At 48.8% G+C, this 14,910-nt stretch overlaps 1 protein-coding gene across 6 annotated transcripts in view; it reads left to right on the top strand.

Annotated features, from left to right (window-relative positions):
• The first annotated feature begins 248 nt into the window (after nucleotides 1-248).
• Nucleotides 249-14,910, top strand: part of ATXN1L (ataxin 1 like) — a 41,322-nt gene continuing 26,660 nt past the window's right edge. For 4 of the 6 annotated variants that reach the window (XR_004270595.1, XR_004270598.1, XR_004270597.1 and 1 more), the window contains exons 1-2: nucleotides 249-380; nucleotides 2,622-2,683. Coding sequence is in view for 2 of the 6 variants with exons in the window: in XM_032284354.1 (XP_032140245.1) it covers nucleotides 4,328-6,397 (2,070 nt within the window). In the remaining 4 variants the exon portion in view is untranslated. Of the gene's footprint in view, nucleotides 381-2,621; nucleotides 2,684-4,207; nucleotides 12,067-14,910 lie in introns of those variants that run through there. The other 2 variants (XM_032284354.1, XM_032284355.1) reach the window with 2 other exon arrangements.

Raw genomic sequence — 14,910 nt, 5'->3', positions numbered from 1 at the left:
TCGCCGATGACCACGCCCCGGGACTCTGTTTGGGAACCCCCAAAATTTACTGAGGTGGAAAAATTGCGGGTCATTGTGGGGTTAGGGTGAGGGGACCCGGTCCCAGGGAAAAGAGTTTGTGCTCCCACCAGAGGGAACGCTGGACGTGAAGGGAGTGTGGCGCCCTTCCTTCCCGGGGAGTCCTGGGCGTTGCTCTCTCGCCCCAGTAGTGATGCAATCTCTCCGCGCCGGGGGCTGGATGCGTTTGACGCCATCTCCGGGCGCCCGGCTGGGGGGGCGCTGGGTGTGGGGCGGCTCCGGGGCCGGGGATGGCGGCGGCCGCGGTTGCGGCGGCTCCGGGACGAGCGGGTGGATCCCGGGAAGCGCTGTGAAATGGGCCGGTGAGTGTCCCTGGAAGTCGTGGCCGCCGGGGCCAGGGAGGCCCGGGCTTGGTGCTCCGGAGGAAGTGGCCCCCAGGAGCCCGTTGCTCCGCCGGGCCGGGGCCGATGAACCGCGGACAGAGGGAAGGGAAGAGGCCGCACCTAGACCCCTGCGCTCTTCTTTCTGCCCCGGCATGGAAGGCGGCTTCAGGCTCTGGCGCCCCGGTGGCTGTATTCCTGCGGGCCAAGGTGTCCCGAGTCTGTGGAGCGGGAATGGCCCCCAAACAAGGAAGCGTCGCTTGCAGGCCCTCGCCCCTACCCCTGCTCCTGCCCTCTTGGCGAAGGGTCGACCCTCTGCTCTCTAAACGCAGAATTTCCGATTTCGAGCCCTACCCTGATTGTAGCAAGGATTGTGGGACCACTGGGAGCCATAACCCTAGTCTCTGACAAGCTTCTCCTTTTTTGTCGGGTGCACCTCTCGCCCGCAGGGAATTGGGGTCTCCAGCTGGGTTCACCCCCTTGATTCCGACCCAAGCGTGTTGAGGAGCTTGGTTCCGGGCTCTGCTAGCAGCGTTGGCAACTCTCCTGTTAGCTCGGTTGGGGTCACAAGCTGCGTCTTGCCTTTGAGAGCCTCAGTGAGGTTCTGGAGAGGCCGAGGTTTCGGATTTTTAAGTGTGTTTTGCGTTGTGGGAACCTGGCGCACAACATTGGCTCTTTGTTGTCCTTTCTTCAGACCTTTTGCCTCTTTCGGTCCTTTACCTAGTCTGTGTTTGCTAACCTCTGGGTGACCTGAAGGCAGGTTTTCTCTAATGTTTTCGTTACAGAAAGCAAGGATCATTTTGGGATTGAAGATGTGACCCCACTTTGCACTGGAAATGAAGAAGAAAGCAAACTGCTTTTCAGTTACTAAAACTGCTGGTGGAGATCAGAGGCATCATTTATGCCACTGTGTAGTATGTGTGTGTGGAATTAGGAATTTGTCTTCCCACTGTGCTTTCCTATCCTATTACCTTTTTTTTTTTTTTTTTTTTTTTTTTTGAGACGGAGTTTCGCTCTTGTTACCCAGGCTGGAGTGCAATGGTGCGATCACGGCTCACCGCAACCTCCGCCTCCTGGGTTCAGGCAATTCTCCTGCCTCAGCCTCCTGAGTAGTTGGGATTACAGGCACGCGCCACCATGCCCAGCTAATTTTTTGTATTTTTAGTAGAGATGACGGGGTTTCACCATGTTGACCAGGATGGTCTCGATCTCTTGACCTCGTGATCCACCCGCCTTGGCCTGCCACAGTGCTGGGATTACAGGCTTGAGCCACCGCGCCCGGCCTATCCTATTAACCTTTTATGTACACCTGCATCTTGCCGATCATAAGAGAGAAATGTTGCGTTCAGTTTGGGGTGAGGCTTGCAGTGTTCTATAGGACTTAGACAGGATAGTCAATAGTTTCTCAGAGCGCTCATCTCTACTGCCTTCTCTGTTTTCAGAGGTTAAGGCTCCATTCTTTTGTGCTTCAAGTTTCTGGCAAATGTAGATTCAGATATTGATGGTTGAGTTGTAGTTTTGTTTAACTAGTGTTAGCCACCTAAGGATCAGGGCAGTATTTTCAGTTTCTTTCACACTTGATTTAGCTCTTGGTGTAAAGTTGTCACTCAGAATATTTTACACGAACATACACACACACACTCTCTTTTTTTTACCCTGAAAATCTCTTAATAAGTCTTCCCCTTGAGTGACTCCCCCTTGACCTCTTTTTCTGCCCCAGAAACATAAATAATTGTTCTTTTTCATCTAGTGCTGCCTTTTTCATTTAAATAACCTCCACATTTATGTTTTCACAGGCCCTGTATAAAGGGGAAATCCATGGAGTTGATTTTTCCTGCTTCCCATTGGTCATATGGGAACAGTATTAAATCTTACATTTTTATTTGTGCATTTAACTGAAATTTGGATTGGAAGCAAATTTAACCTTTGGGGAACAGGCATAGGTAGATATTAAGGAAACGCTGTTAAGAAAAACCAATGAAATTTGATGCATGGAAATGTTTTTCCAGGGATGTCTTCTTACAAGTGAGAGCATTAGAGATGTTTTTTTTTTCCTCTGTTCAACTGCCTGGGTACTCTGGGTAAATGTACCATTTACCTGTGGAGAAGAAGATGAAGCAAGGACATGCATACTCTAATGCCTTGGAATTACCTTTCATGATAACCCTGGGTAAAATCAGAGATCTGGCAGCTGCTTACTCCATTCCTGTTTCTATCTTCTAGGCTCCCGAGCCAGCCGGGAGGACACTTACTACAGCTGCTCAGAAGCACCACTGGAAGCTCAGGTAATACTGGCAATTTGAGTTCCTTGTTTCAGGAAAATATCTGGGATGTCACAGTGGAAAAACAGAACAGAATATAATATAGGAAGCTCTTTTCAGATCCAAAGAACTGGAACTTGGTTGGAAGAAATAGGCAGCAAAGTTCATGTGCACGGAAGTGTTCAGACCAAAAAGTTGCTTTATCACAATGGACAAAAGCATTTGTGAAAGGTGACAATAAGAGAAAGGGAAAAAGAGTGCTTTCTTATGAATTATACAGATATGGGGGAAAGACAGGCATGTTTAGAGGAATGGAACCAGAATTTTATAGAGTGGTGGCTGGAGCAGACCTGCAATGGAGAAGGAGCTATTGGCAAAAGAAAGCACAACGGAAAAAGAAAGGGAAGAATAGAGAAGGCAAATTAAAGGTGATCATTGAGAAGAAAAGAAGCCTTTTAAGACTAGGGAACTGGAAGTCTACATAAGGTCAGAAGAATATTGTTTTTCTTTTGTGGGAAGGAGAAACAAGTTGACAGCAAACTAGTTTACTCACTCTCGCTGTATAGAATCTGAGTTAAAGTGTAGTATTTCATGGGACAAAAATGTTTACCTGGTTAGGGAGCAAAGTTTACAAAAAAGTAAAAGACACAAGCAGACCTGAGGATTTGACACCTAGGTCCTTGAGATACTGATGATACAAGGCAAAGGTGGAAGAGAGTTTTTTTAGCCAGGCTTGGGATGGTAGTAGGTGAGATCATAACCCAAATTAGGCTACAGTAAGGAAGCAAGGATGAGGTCATATGTTCAGGAAAGAAGGTGGCACATTCATATTTGATACAAAAGGAGAAACTTAAAGAAAAGAGCCAGCAGGAGGCTGGGCATGATGTCTTATGCCTGTAGTCCCAGCACTTTGGGAGCCTGAGGCGGACGGACCACCCTAGGTCAGGAGTTCGAGTCTAGCCTAGCCAACATAGTAAAACCCCATCTCTACTAAAATTACAAAGTTAGCTGGGCGTGGTGGTGCGTGCCTGTAGTTCCATTCCAGTTACTCAGGAGGCTGAGGCAGGAGAATTGCTTGAACCCAGCTGGCAGAGGTTCTGGTGAGCTGAAGATTGCGCTGCTGCACTCCAGCCTGGGCGACAAGAGCAAAACTCCATCTTAAAAATAAAAGGAAAAAGAGCCAGCAGGAAAGACTTGGTGTTCAGAGCCCCCTTTGGGAAGAAGGCTGAAAAGACTCAAGATGCTCATGAGACACATGACTAACCGTGAAGCTGTTGGTCTCTCTGGGCTTGGGGAGCCCACAGGTTATTTGCGCATTGGTGAATAGTCATCCTTGTAGCTCTTGGTGCCTTGTGGTTTCCCCCATTGTTTCTCTCATGTTCCAGTCTGGATGAGTTGGGGGAAGTCTCCTTGTCTGCCCCCTTCTTTTACTTCCTTTTTTCTAACAATCCCTTTTGTTACATCTTTCTCCATGGCACAGTTCCTCCTATTTCCTTTGTCTTGGCTCATCCCTAGGTTACTTTTCTTTGCCTCTGATTTGTTCCCTAGCAGATGTGGGCACCCCAGCCAGAAGCAGAGAGGGGTACAGGGAAGCCACAGCGAAGCCCCTTCTGATGCCCCAGGGAGCAAGCCGACTCCTTCCAGGCTCCAGGAACACCACAAAGCAATATGAAACCTGTTCATGAGAGGAGTCAGGAATGCCTTCCACCAAAGAAACGAGACCTCCCCGTGACCAGCGAGAATATGGGGAGAACTACCAGCTGCTCCACTAACCACACACCCTCCAGTGATGCCTCTGATTGGTCCCGAGGGGTTGTGGTGGCCGGGCAGAGCCAGGCAGGAGCTAGAGTCAGCCTGGGGGGTGATGGAGCTGAGGCTATCACCGGTCTGACAGTGGACCAGTATGGCATGCTGTATAAGGTGGCTGTGCCACCTGCCACCTTCTCACCAACTGGCCTCCCATCTGTGGTGAATATGAGCCCCTTGCCCCCCACGTTTAATGTAGCGTCTTCACTGATTCAACATCCAGGCATCCACTATCCCCCAATCCACTATGCTCAGCTCCCATCCACTTCGCTGCAGTTCATTGGGTCTCCTTATAGCCTTCCCTATGCTGTGCCACCTAATTTCCTACCAAGTCCCCTCCTATCTCCTTCTGCCAACCTTGCCACCTCTCACCTTCCACACTTTGTGCCATATGCCTCACTTCTGGCAGAAGGAGCCACTCCTCCGCCGCAGGCTCCCTCCCCGGCCCACTCATTTAACAAAGCCCCGCCTGCCACCTCCCCACCTGGGCAATTGCCGCATCATTCAAGTACTCAGCCCCTGGACCTCGCTCCAGGCCGGATGCCCATTTATTATCAGATGTCCAGGTTACCTGCTGGGTATACTTTGCATGAAACCCCTCCAGCAGGTGCCAGCCCAGTTCTTACCCCTCAGGAGAGCCAGTCTGCTCTGGAAGCAGCTGCTGCAAATGGAGGACAGAGACAGCGAGAGCGAAATATCATAAGACGGGAAAGCGAAGCCCTTGACTCCCCCAACAGCAAGGGTGAAGGCCAGGGACTGGTGCCCGTGGTAGAATGTGTGGTGGATGGACAGTTGTTTTCAGGTTCTCAGACTCCACGGGTGGAGGTAGCGGCCCTGGCACACCGAGGGACCCCGGACACTGACCTCGAGGTCCAGCGGGTGGTTGGCGCTTTAGCTTCTCAGGACTATCGTGTGGTGGCAGCTCAGAGGAAGGAGGAACACAGCCCCCTCAACCTATCCCATCATACCCCCGACCATCAGGGTGAGGGACAGGGGTCAGCCAGGAACCCTGCAGAGCTGGCAGAGAAAAATCAGGTCCGTGGGTTCTACCCTCAGTCCCATCAGGAACCAGTAAAACATAGACCTTTACCCAAAGCAATGGTTGTAGCCAATGGCAACCTGGTGCCCACTGGAACTGACTCAGGCCTGCTGCCTGTGGGCTCGGAGATCCTGGTAGCATCAAGTCTGGACGTGCAGGCCAGAGCCACCTTCCCAGACAAGGAGCCAACACCGCCCCCCATTACCTCCTCCCACTTGCCTTCCCATTTCATGAAAGGCGCCATCATCCAGCTGGCTACGGGAGAGCTGAAGCGGGTGGAGGACCTCCAGACCCAGGATTTTGTGCGCAGTGCCGAAGTGAGCGGGGGGCTGAAGATCGACTCTAGCACGGTCGTGGACATTCAGGAGAGCCAATGGCCTGGATTTGTCATGCTGCATTTTGTGGTTGGTGAACAGCAGAGCAAAGTGAGCATCGAGGTGCCCCCTGAGCACCCCTTCTTTGTATATGGCCAGGGTTGGTCCTCCTGCAACCCTGGGCGGACGACACAGCTCTTCTCTCTGCCCTGCCATCGGCTACAGGTGGGAGATGTCTGCATCTCTATCAGTTTACAGAGCTTGAACAGTAACTCAGTTTCTCAGGCCAGCTGTGCTCCTCCAGGCCAGCTGGGTCCCCCCCGAGAAAGGCCTGAGAGGACGGTCTTGGGACCCAGAGAGCTATGTGACAGTGAGGGGAAGAGCCAGCTGGCAGGAGAGGGCTCCCATGTGGTAGAGCCTTCCCAGCCTGAGCCCGGTGCTCAGGCCTGCTGGCCAGCCCCAAGCTTCCAAAGATACAGCATGCAAGGGGAGGAGGCACGGGCCGCACTGCTCCGTCCCTCTTTCATTCCACAGGAGGTAAAGCTGTCCATTGAAGGGCGTTCCAATGCAGGAAAATGAAACTTTCCCAGACCAGGACTGTGGGCTTTACCCCAGAGCTGAGCCTCGCCGCCGTGAGCAGGCAGAGGATTTGCACACGCCAAGCAGGGAATGGCTTACTTGGCAGTGAGATTTGGGGGAAAGGGGAGGCATGAAGTCAGCCTCTCAAGGCAGGATCTGTTGCTCATTACTCCCATGGCGTCCTTTCAGGACAACCCCAGAGGGTGTTGTGATGGGGAGCAGCAGGCCTGGGGCAAGGAAGGAAGGGGGTGCACACAGGAGAAGAAACATTCCAAAATCAGGGCCTCCCTGTCCTTTCCTCCCCATCCCTAGCTCCTGCAAAGGAAAGTCCAGGCTTTGGGAGCAGATGGCAGAGGGAGGGAGTAAAGAAAGAGCCAAAAATGATGATCCACAGCTTATAGTAGCAGTTAAACTGTCAGAAGTTTTTTTCCTTTTTTGTGGTGGAAGGGCAGGAGGCCCCAAGGTTGGAAATAAGAGGGTTCCCACCCAGAACCCTTCTTGTGAGAGATGTGCACTTTAAAGGGTGATTTTGTTCCAGATGTCTATGGCTGGGTGTTTGGGGGAGGAGCACTCTCATCGACAGGACTCTGCTTGATCCTCTGCTTCATAGCCGTCCCCATCTCTCTTCACCATTCCGCCTACAAGGCTTCTAGCAGCATGGGGGCCCAGAGGAGGAGCCCCTGCAGGGTGCAGAGTGAAGTACTGCCTTGCCAGGGACTCAGTCAGGGGACTTTGGGAGAAAGACTTGATAGCCAGGCTGACTGGGTTCTAGGCAGGGCTTCTGGAATGGTAGCTCACCTAAGAAAGCTCCTCCAACTCAGTATGCCAGACCCACTTTGAAATCTCACAGAATCTCGTTGGTAATGGTGACTTTAGAAAGAGCTAGTAGACTCTTCCCCAGGCACCAACCCCCCACCTTTGTCTGTGTTGTGCCTAAGTGCCTGCGCCGCCCCCACCCTCCTGCTGCCCTGACCTCTGCATGGTGTCGTGACCTGGGCCTCGTTTGTAGCTGCACTGCCTTTCCTTGTCTGCAAAGTTGGTTTTGTCCACTCTGACCAAGACCTCTAGTTTTTGGTGGGTAAGGGGTCTTTTGGGTTTCCCCGTCAGCTATAATCTCTTACTTTTAAAATCTCAAAATCATGTCCCCTCCACTTCCACTGCCAAACAGCTAGGTGGAGAAACAGGAAGGGAACTGTGCCCTGGGCCAGGGCGAATTCGTGGCTGGGCAGTGCCCATCATGGCATTTTCACATGTCCCATATGTCCCCTCCTGTCTTATTCCACTGCTTCTCCCAGCATTCTGGCAGCTCCAAGCTATCCCCTTCCACCACTAGCTCTAAGGTTCTAGGATAGTCTTGATAACATTTCAGTACCTGAGGTAGATGTCATTTTGTGGCGGTATATTCCTCTGCAAAAAGTATTTTCAATCCTAGTTACATTTGCACCCCCTCCTGCTCCCTGCCAATGTCTTAATCCCACATCTTCTTCACAACTTTTAGCATCAGCTCAGACCGTGGGGTTCCATTGGGTATTGGGAATTAGGCTCCCCCACTAGCTTTCAGGTGGGTGAGTTTTTTGTTTGTTTTTTGGGGGTCTTTAGACTCTTGAAGGCAACTCAGGGTATTGTCCACCCAGCTCTCTGGTTAGACTTCTCCCAGGCTATGATCCTGGCATTTCCTTTATAAGGTATATTTGGATTGGCTGAGACCTGGCCTGGCATCAGGAGTCCAAACCTCTGAGGTCTGATCTCTGCTTTGTCAAGGACTTTCGGCAAGTCTCGTGACCTCTGGCTCTTTCACTTCCTCCCCACCTGCCAAATGGGGATAAATAATCTTACCTACCTCCTGGGGGGAGGGGAAGTTCTGAGAATGGAGTCATTCTTAGTGTTCAGGTGCTAAAGGTTGTTCTCCTGGGGGAACAGAGTGACTGAAACTGGCTTGTTTGCGACAAGCCCTACACTCCACTGATTCCTTGAAAGCAGCTGCCTGGTCAGTCAGCTTTTAGGGGTCCATCAAAGGAAGCTGCTGACCTGACTGTGAGTGCTTCAATATCTGGTTTATGTCAGAACCAGACACCAACTTTGTATTGCATTTGGGATCATATCTTTCCTCTTCTCTGTCCCCCATTCTCTGAATGCTGCTTTCTCTGACTTGTCTCCTACAGTGGGGGCCTGTGGGGTTGAGTCTTGTGGAATCCCTTCAAATGAGAGCCTTTGGAGAAGGCCTCATCTCTGGCTGTTTCATGAGCAACTTATTCCTAGAGTTCATTGTTTGCACAGGTTTCTCACAAACATCCTTCCTCATAGGAAGGCTCATCAACTGAATTTAGTAACATGTACACAGTAGATGCTCAAGAAATGACCGCAAGGATACAAGCTGAGCTTTCTCTTTATGGGGCAAACCTATGTCTAACTAGATATAGACTAATTAGTTTAAATCAAGTCACCCTCCACTTGGGCTAGTTGTGACTTTACAAACTGGTAACTTCCATTGAATTCTGGAAAGAGAAATTCTTGAGGACCCTGGCAAGTTGGGCCCTGACCTTTCTGTTGTTGCTCCTCTTCTGTCTCTTGCTGGTGAAGCAATACCAGCAGCTCCTGTAATACCACAATATCGTGCCATGCATATGTAACATATTAATACTTGATCTTGCTGAGCTGCAAAGATATCTTTCATAAAATATGGTTCCCAGGAAAAGAAGGTCTGTGCCCTAAACCTCAGTCAGAGCTATGACCTTCCCCTTGCAGTTTAGTCTTTTCCTCCAGGCATGAAAAGTAAAACTAACCTGTGGTGTGTCCATTCTTCCTTATAGGAATTTCCAGAGTTTGCAGGAGATGTGAGAGCAGTTTTTAGAGAATGAGCATTTTTTTTTTTTTTAAGACGGGGTTTCACCATGTTGGTCAGGCTGGTCTTGAACTCCCGACCTCAGGTGATCCGCCCGCCTTGGCCGCCAAAGTGTTTGGATTACAGGTGTGAGCCACCACGCCTGGCCTAGAGAGTGAGCATTTTAGTGGGAAGTTGTCAACTTTTTAGGAATGAGCAGTTGACAAGGGCCAGAGCCTGTCCCTTGTCAGCAGTAGGATGTTCCCAGAGCTTATTAATAGAAAGGAGAACTGCTGACTGGCACTGTAAGGGAATAGGGGAACCCAGTAATGGATGGATAATAAACCAAGTCTTGAATCATTCCTATTAAGATTAGTGTATATTAGGAAGAGAGGTGGCATGGGGGGAAGGGGCTCTGGGAGTTCAGAGCTGAGTGCTTGTACCTGAGGGGAGGGGCCCCAGCGGATCTGGGCTGATCCTTCTGCATTCTTGGTCCCAGTTGGTTATAACACCAAGGGCTTTGCTCTGCGCTGCTTTGCCACTGCTGCTGTCTGCTCACTGTCCTGTCTGCTGCCCTCTACAGCTCCTGTCCTTCCATGTCTTTGGCCATGTAGATTAAGTCCAGGTGTCTGTTTCATTCTTACCTGTGTTCTGCCATCTTATTTTATTGCAAAGTCATGTTGAATAGGGATGGTATGAAATGCTGCTGGTGGGCTGGTGAATCCAAAGGGATATGGCTTCAGTGCTGTTGGGAGCCCTTTGGCTCCAAATGTCTGACTATCTTGAGGGAGAAACAAGCAGGTTTCTGCTAGTGGGTGTCTTCTGTTGTATTAACGTCTTTCCTCTGTGGTATCTTGTATCCTGTTTTAAAAACAAAATGAAGGAACCACATTAGGGCCCATGCCAGCATCCCACTGTAGTTCCTCTAGCTCCAGTTAGGTGGATTCTGGAGTTTGGAGAGAGTTTAAAGTTTGGCTGAAATAGCCCCTCAAGTGGGGTTTAGTTTTCATTTTACCAGTGGGCATCATGGGCGATTTAGAGGGAAGTACAGGATGGTGGTGTGATTTGAACCTGCAGCAAGCAGGCATACTGGAGTTGAGTGATCCCTCTGGAGATGAAGCGTGGACATGGATTGACTGGGAAAAGGCCTGGGTTCATTGGAGTAAAGATAACCTGATTTATTGAATTGGTCATGGGAGGTTAGGTCACAGTCTTATTAAAAAAAGTAAATAGGACAGAGACTAAGTTTTAGGGAGACATCTTGGCCTCCTGGGCTAAGTGTACTAAACGACAGTGAAGCTACAGTACCTTCCAGTTGGGAAAAAGTGTACACTACAGTTGAAGAGCTGAACCTTATCAGGTTGGATGTTGATCAGGAACCTGTTTGCCCTTTGCTGGGAAGCCTTCACCCTCCAGCTTCTCTGGGGTAGGGAAGGTCTCCCACATTATGCAATAATAAAAGAAGCATCTGGGTCTTTGCAGCTGTCAGTTGCTCTTTCAACTCTAGGATCCATCTTTGGACCAGAAGCCTGGTCTGGGCCTAGGATGACACTGGCCCCAGAGATGCTAGAGTCGACTGCACTCTCTCCTTAGCTGCAGACTATGCACAGTGCCTGGGGCGGAAGGAGGAGAGGTGTCGCGGTTTGCCCTGCTGCCTCCCCAGCAGGAACAATAGTCATAAATGCACTTTTCACACTAAAGGTTTCTTTATTAGTTCTCCTGTTAAACCTAGATCCCTCCCTGGTAGATTGCAAACTCAAAAGTCTTTGTGATCCCAAAGCCATTCCACTGCAAATGCCCAGCAGTGAAGATGGCCTCAAATTGGGTTCCTGCCTGCAGTGTGTGTGGCAGCAGCCCATGTGCCTTTACCTATTGTCAAACTTGCAAGCATTTATTTGTCTTTATGACTGTCATGGGGACTGAGGTTTTTCAGAGAGAGAGAGAGAGAGAGAGAGAGAGAGAGAGAGAGCTGATGACACAGTGGTTTTACACCCACCCCCGGACAGGGAGTTTGCACGTAGTTGTGAGCTGTGAGTGGTTAGTGCATTGCTGGTATTGCCGAAGGCAGGGTTGATCCCTCACTTGCTTGATACTTGCAACTTGCATTCAAGAGAATCTAGATTGTGTTGGGGAAGGGACTGACTGTACTCATGGCTAACTTGAAGTATTAAAATAAGGCTGTCCCCTACAACCTTCTTAGTCACACAGGATCCCTGTAGCCAAAACAGTATATGATCCAGCTGCAGAGAGCAGACCGCTCTCAGCTTGCACAGCACCTTAGGTGAGGGAAGAATATATGGATAGGGAATGGGGTGGAGAAAGAAGGATGAGAATGTTGTCATCCGGGTGGCTTTAGGGTCCTAAGGAGTGGAGGAGGATGGCACTGGGGAGGTCTGGATGGATCTGGTAGGAGTTCCCTGTAGATAAATTACTGATCCCCCATCTACTATCCCCAGTATGTAATGGCTGAATAAATATGTAATCAACTGCATTGTATCTAAAGCCTTAGAACTAGTCAGGTGCTCCCTCCACCCAATACCATTTCTTACCCTCTAATCCTACCTGATCTTTAACAAAGCATTAATAATTCTAAGGATAATCTCTATTTTGTTGTGCTTTTTTGTAACTGTTTTAAATAAATCAATTTGTACTGTATATTTGTACTTTTGTGAGATCCTTTTTGCTGTTTTACCATTTTAAGTCTCTGTACTTGGCTACACACAGATTGTATTTTTATTGTTAATGCTCTTCTTATGGATACCTGCATTTAACTTGTGGACTATGTAAACACAATATCTATCAATATCTATATATCTATATATCTATCTATATAAACTACTAGCTTTTCCTTTTGGTGTTTGCGCCTTCTTCCTATCCCAGCCTTAGATGGTGGCCACGGGGTGGGGGATAGAAACCTTTGTGGGAGCAGTTGTACGGTGCCTATCCTTGTGCAGTGAGCACAAGGCAGACGGCATGAGCTTGTCCTGGCATGGTCTCTCCCCTTGGTTGGTGTGGATTTCAGAGACCTGGAAGTCTACCTGAAGACTTAGATTCTAGTGGACTCACAAGGATCTGTCATTACCTTCACTGCTGGCCTCCTCCCCAGTTCTTTACTCAGGAATACTGCCAATAATATGCTAGAATAAGTCAGCCCCAATCATAGCTACTGCCTAAAATTTAGAAAGCTTGCCGCTAGCAAGTGGCCTTTATGGAACACTTATTATGTGCTATAAGATATCCTCAGTGGGCTGGGCGCGGTGGCGCACGCCTGTAATCTCAGCACTTTGGGAGGCCGAGACGGGTAGATCACGAGGTCAAGAGATTGAGACCATCCTGGTCAACATGGTGAAATCCTGTCTCTACTAAAAATACAAAAATTAGCTGGGCATGGTGGCGCACGCCTGTAGTCCCAGCTACTCGGGAGGCTGAGGCAGGAGAATTGCTTGAACCCAGGAGATGGAGGTTGCGGTGAGCCGAGATCGTGCCATTGCACTCCAGCCTGGGTAACAAGAGCGAAACTCCGTCTCAAAAAAAAAAAAAAGATATCCTAAGTGCTTTATATATAGGAACAAGCATTTGTTGCTAGTATTATTTCCATTTTGTGGATGGGGAAGCAAAAACAGAGGTTAACTAACTTCCCCAAAGTTACACAGCTAGTAAGTGGCAGGGCACTTTTGAACCCAGAAATGCAACTCCTGAGTTTGTATTATTTCAGCTTCTTGTGAAGATTGAGATCATCCATGTAAAGTGCTCAGAATCATCTTTGGCACATAGTGAGGACTGTCATTTTGAAGCATCCAAGCAGGACTCCAGTATGGAGCTCTGAGAGAAAGGCATTTGGTTCAATTTTTTCTTTTTCTTTTTCATTTTTCTTTTGAGACAGTCTCTATTGCCCAGGCTGGAGTGCAGTGGTGTGATCTCTGCTCACTGCAACCTCTGCCCCCCAGGTTCAAGTGATTCTCCTGCCTCAGCTTTCCTAGTAGCTGGAACTACAGGCATCTGCTATCACGCCTGACTAATTTTTGGATTTTTAGTAGAGACGGGGTTTCACCATGTTGGCCAGGCTGGTCTTGAACTCCTGACCTAATGATCTGCCCACCGCAGCCTCCCAAAGTGCTAGGATTACAGACATGAGCCACCATGCCCAGCCTTTTTTTTTTTTTTTTATTTTTTTGAGACAGAGTCTTACTGTGTTGCCCAGGCTGGAGTACATTGGCACAATCTCAGCTCATTACAACCTCTGCCTCCTGGGCTCAAGTGATTCTCATCCTCAGCCTCCCAGGTAGCTGGAGTTGATTACAAGCACGCAAGTAGGTATTTTCTTTTAAATGTATTTTTCAAAACAAATATTTTAGCCTGCCTGGTAGAAGTAACCTTAGTTTATTAGCTGGGTGTGATGGCACACACCTATGGTCCCAGCTGCTTGGGAGGCTGAGGCAGGAGGATCACTTGGGCCCGGGAGTTAGAGGTTACGATGAACTATGACTGTGCCACTGTACTCCAGCTTGGGTGACAGAGTGATATCCTTTCTCAAAAAAACAAAGCCTAGGCTGGGCATCGTGGCTCATGCCTATATTCCCCTTACTTTGGGAGGCCAAGGCAGGCAGATCACCTAAGGTCAGGAGTTCCGAGACCAACCTGGCCAACATGGTGAAACCCTGTCTCTACTAAAAATTAGCCAGGTGTGGTGGTACACACCTGTAATCCCAGCTACTTGGGAGGCCGAGGCAGGAGAATTGCTTGAACCCCAGAGGCAGAGGTTGCAGTGAGCCGAGATTGTATTATTGCACTCCAGCCTGGGCATCGGAGTGAGATTTCGTCTCAAAAACAAAACAACAAAACAAAACCCGAGTTTGGTGGGGGTCAGTTGACACTGTTAAACAGCCTTGGACCTATGGAGGTCAGAGAGGAATCCAAGTTTCCCTGTTAAGATACTGGAAGAAGTCCATATTCCTGGCATAGTTATTTTTCTGGCTACAATTTAACTAGGGCACTTCCTTCTGGACCTCAAGATCTATAATTATCTAAACTGAACACAACCTTTGGTGCAGGCTAGGAAGGTTCTGTGCCTGTTCTGTACCATCACAGAAGCTTTTTAGAAATGACCTCAGCTCGTCTCCTCCATGGTTTGGCAGCCATACAACCTGCCAGAGTAATCATTTTGGCCCAGCCTTAACCACTATTGACCTGAACGTCCTTAACCACCTTAATTCTGGATTTTCTTCAGTGAGTTTATTATCCTACCTTGCCTCTGGTGAATAAATAAACAAATAAAATACAAACGAGTTTCTTGGTGCTGTGGACCTTCATATTGTAGCTATTTTTCTCTGAGCCTATTCCTAGATGCAGCTGACTACTGTCTGAGATAGAATTGTAAATGTTTGACAAACAATATTGCTGGGAAAAGTTGCACACCTAGTTGAAGGTATTGCATAGTCTTTAGGAAACACCAGTTATGAGGCAAGGCTTCTACTTCTAAGTTTAGAAAAGGTAAGCTAGGTTTAAGTAGCCCTTGGGACCATAGGTATCTTCATTATAGTTGTGGGAATAATCATCACAGTCAACATTGGTTCTTTCTTCAGTGTTGTGCTTATTCCTTGGCAACTTGTAAAGGCTCAAATAAGGGCCACTGCTTGGACAGCCTCAGCTGAGGAGCACCTTCCCTAAGAAAAGGGCAAGCCACCAGAAGCCA

The sequence above is a fragment of the Sapajus apella genome, unplaced genomic scaffold (genome assembly GCF_009761245.1).
Source record: "Sapajus apella isolate SASKATOON/1434 unplaced genomic scaffold, GSC_monkey_1.0 scaffold15, whole genome shotgun sequence".
Taxonomy (NCBI): Eukaryota; Metazoa; Chordata; class Mammalia; order Primates; family Cebidae; genus Sapajus; species Sapajus apella.
Note: the sequence above shows the minus strand (reverse complement) of the source record. Positions and strands in the feature narration are given on the sequence as shown.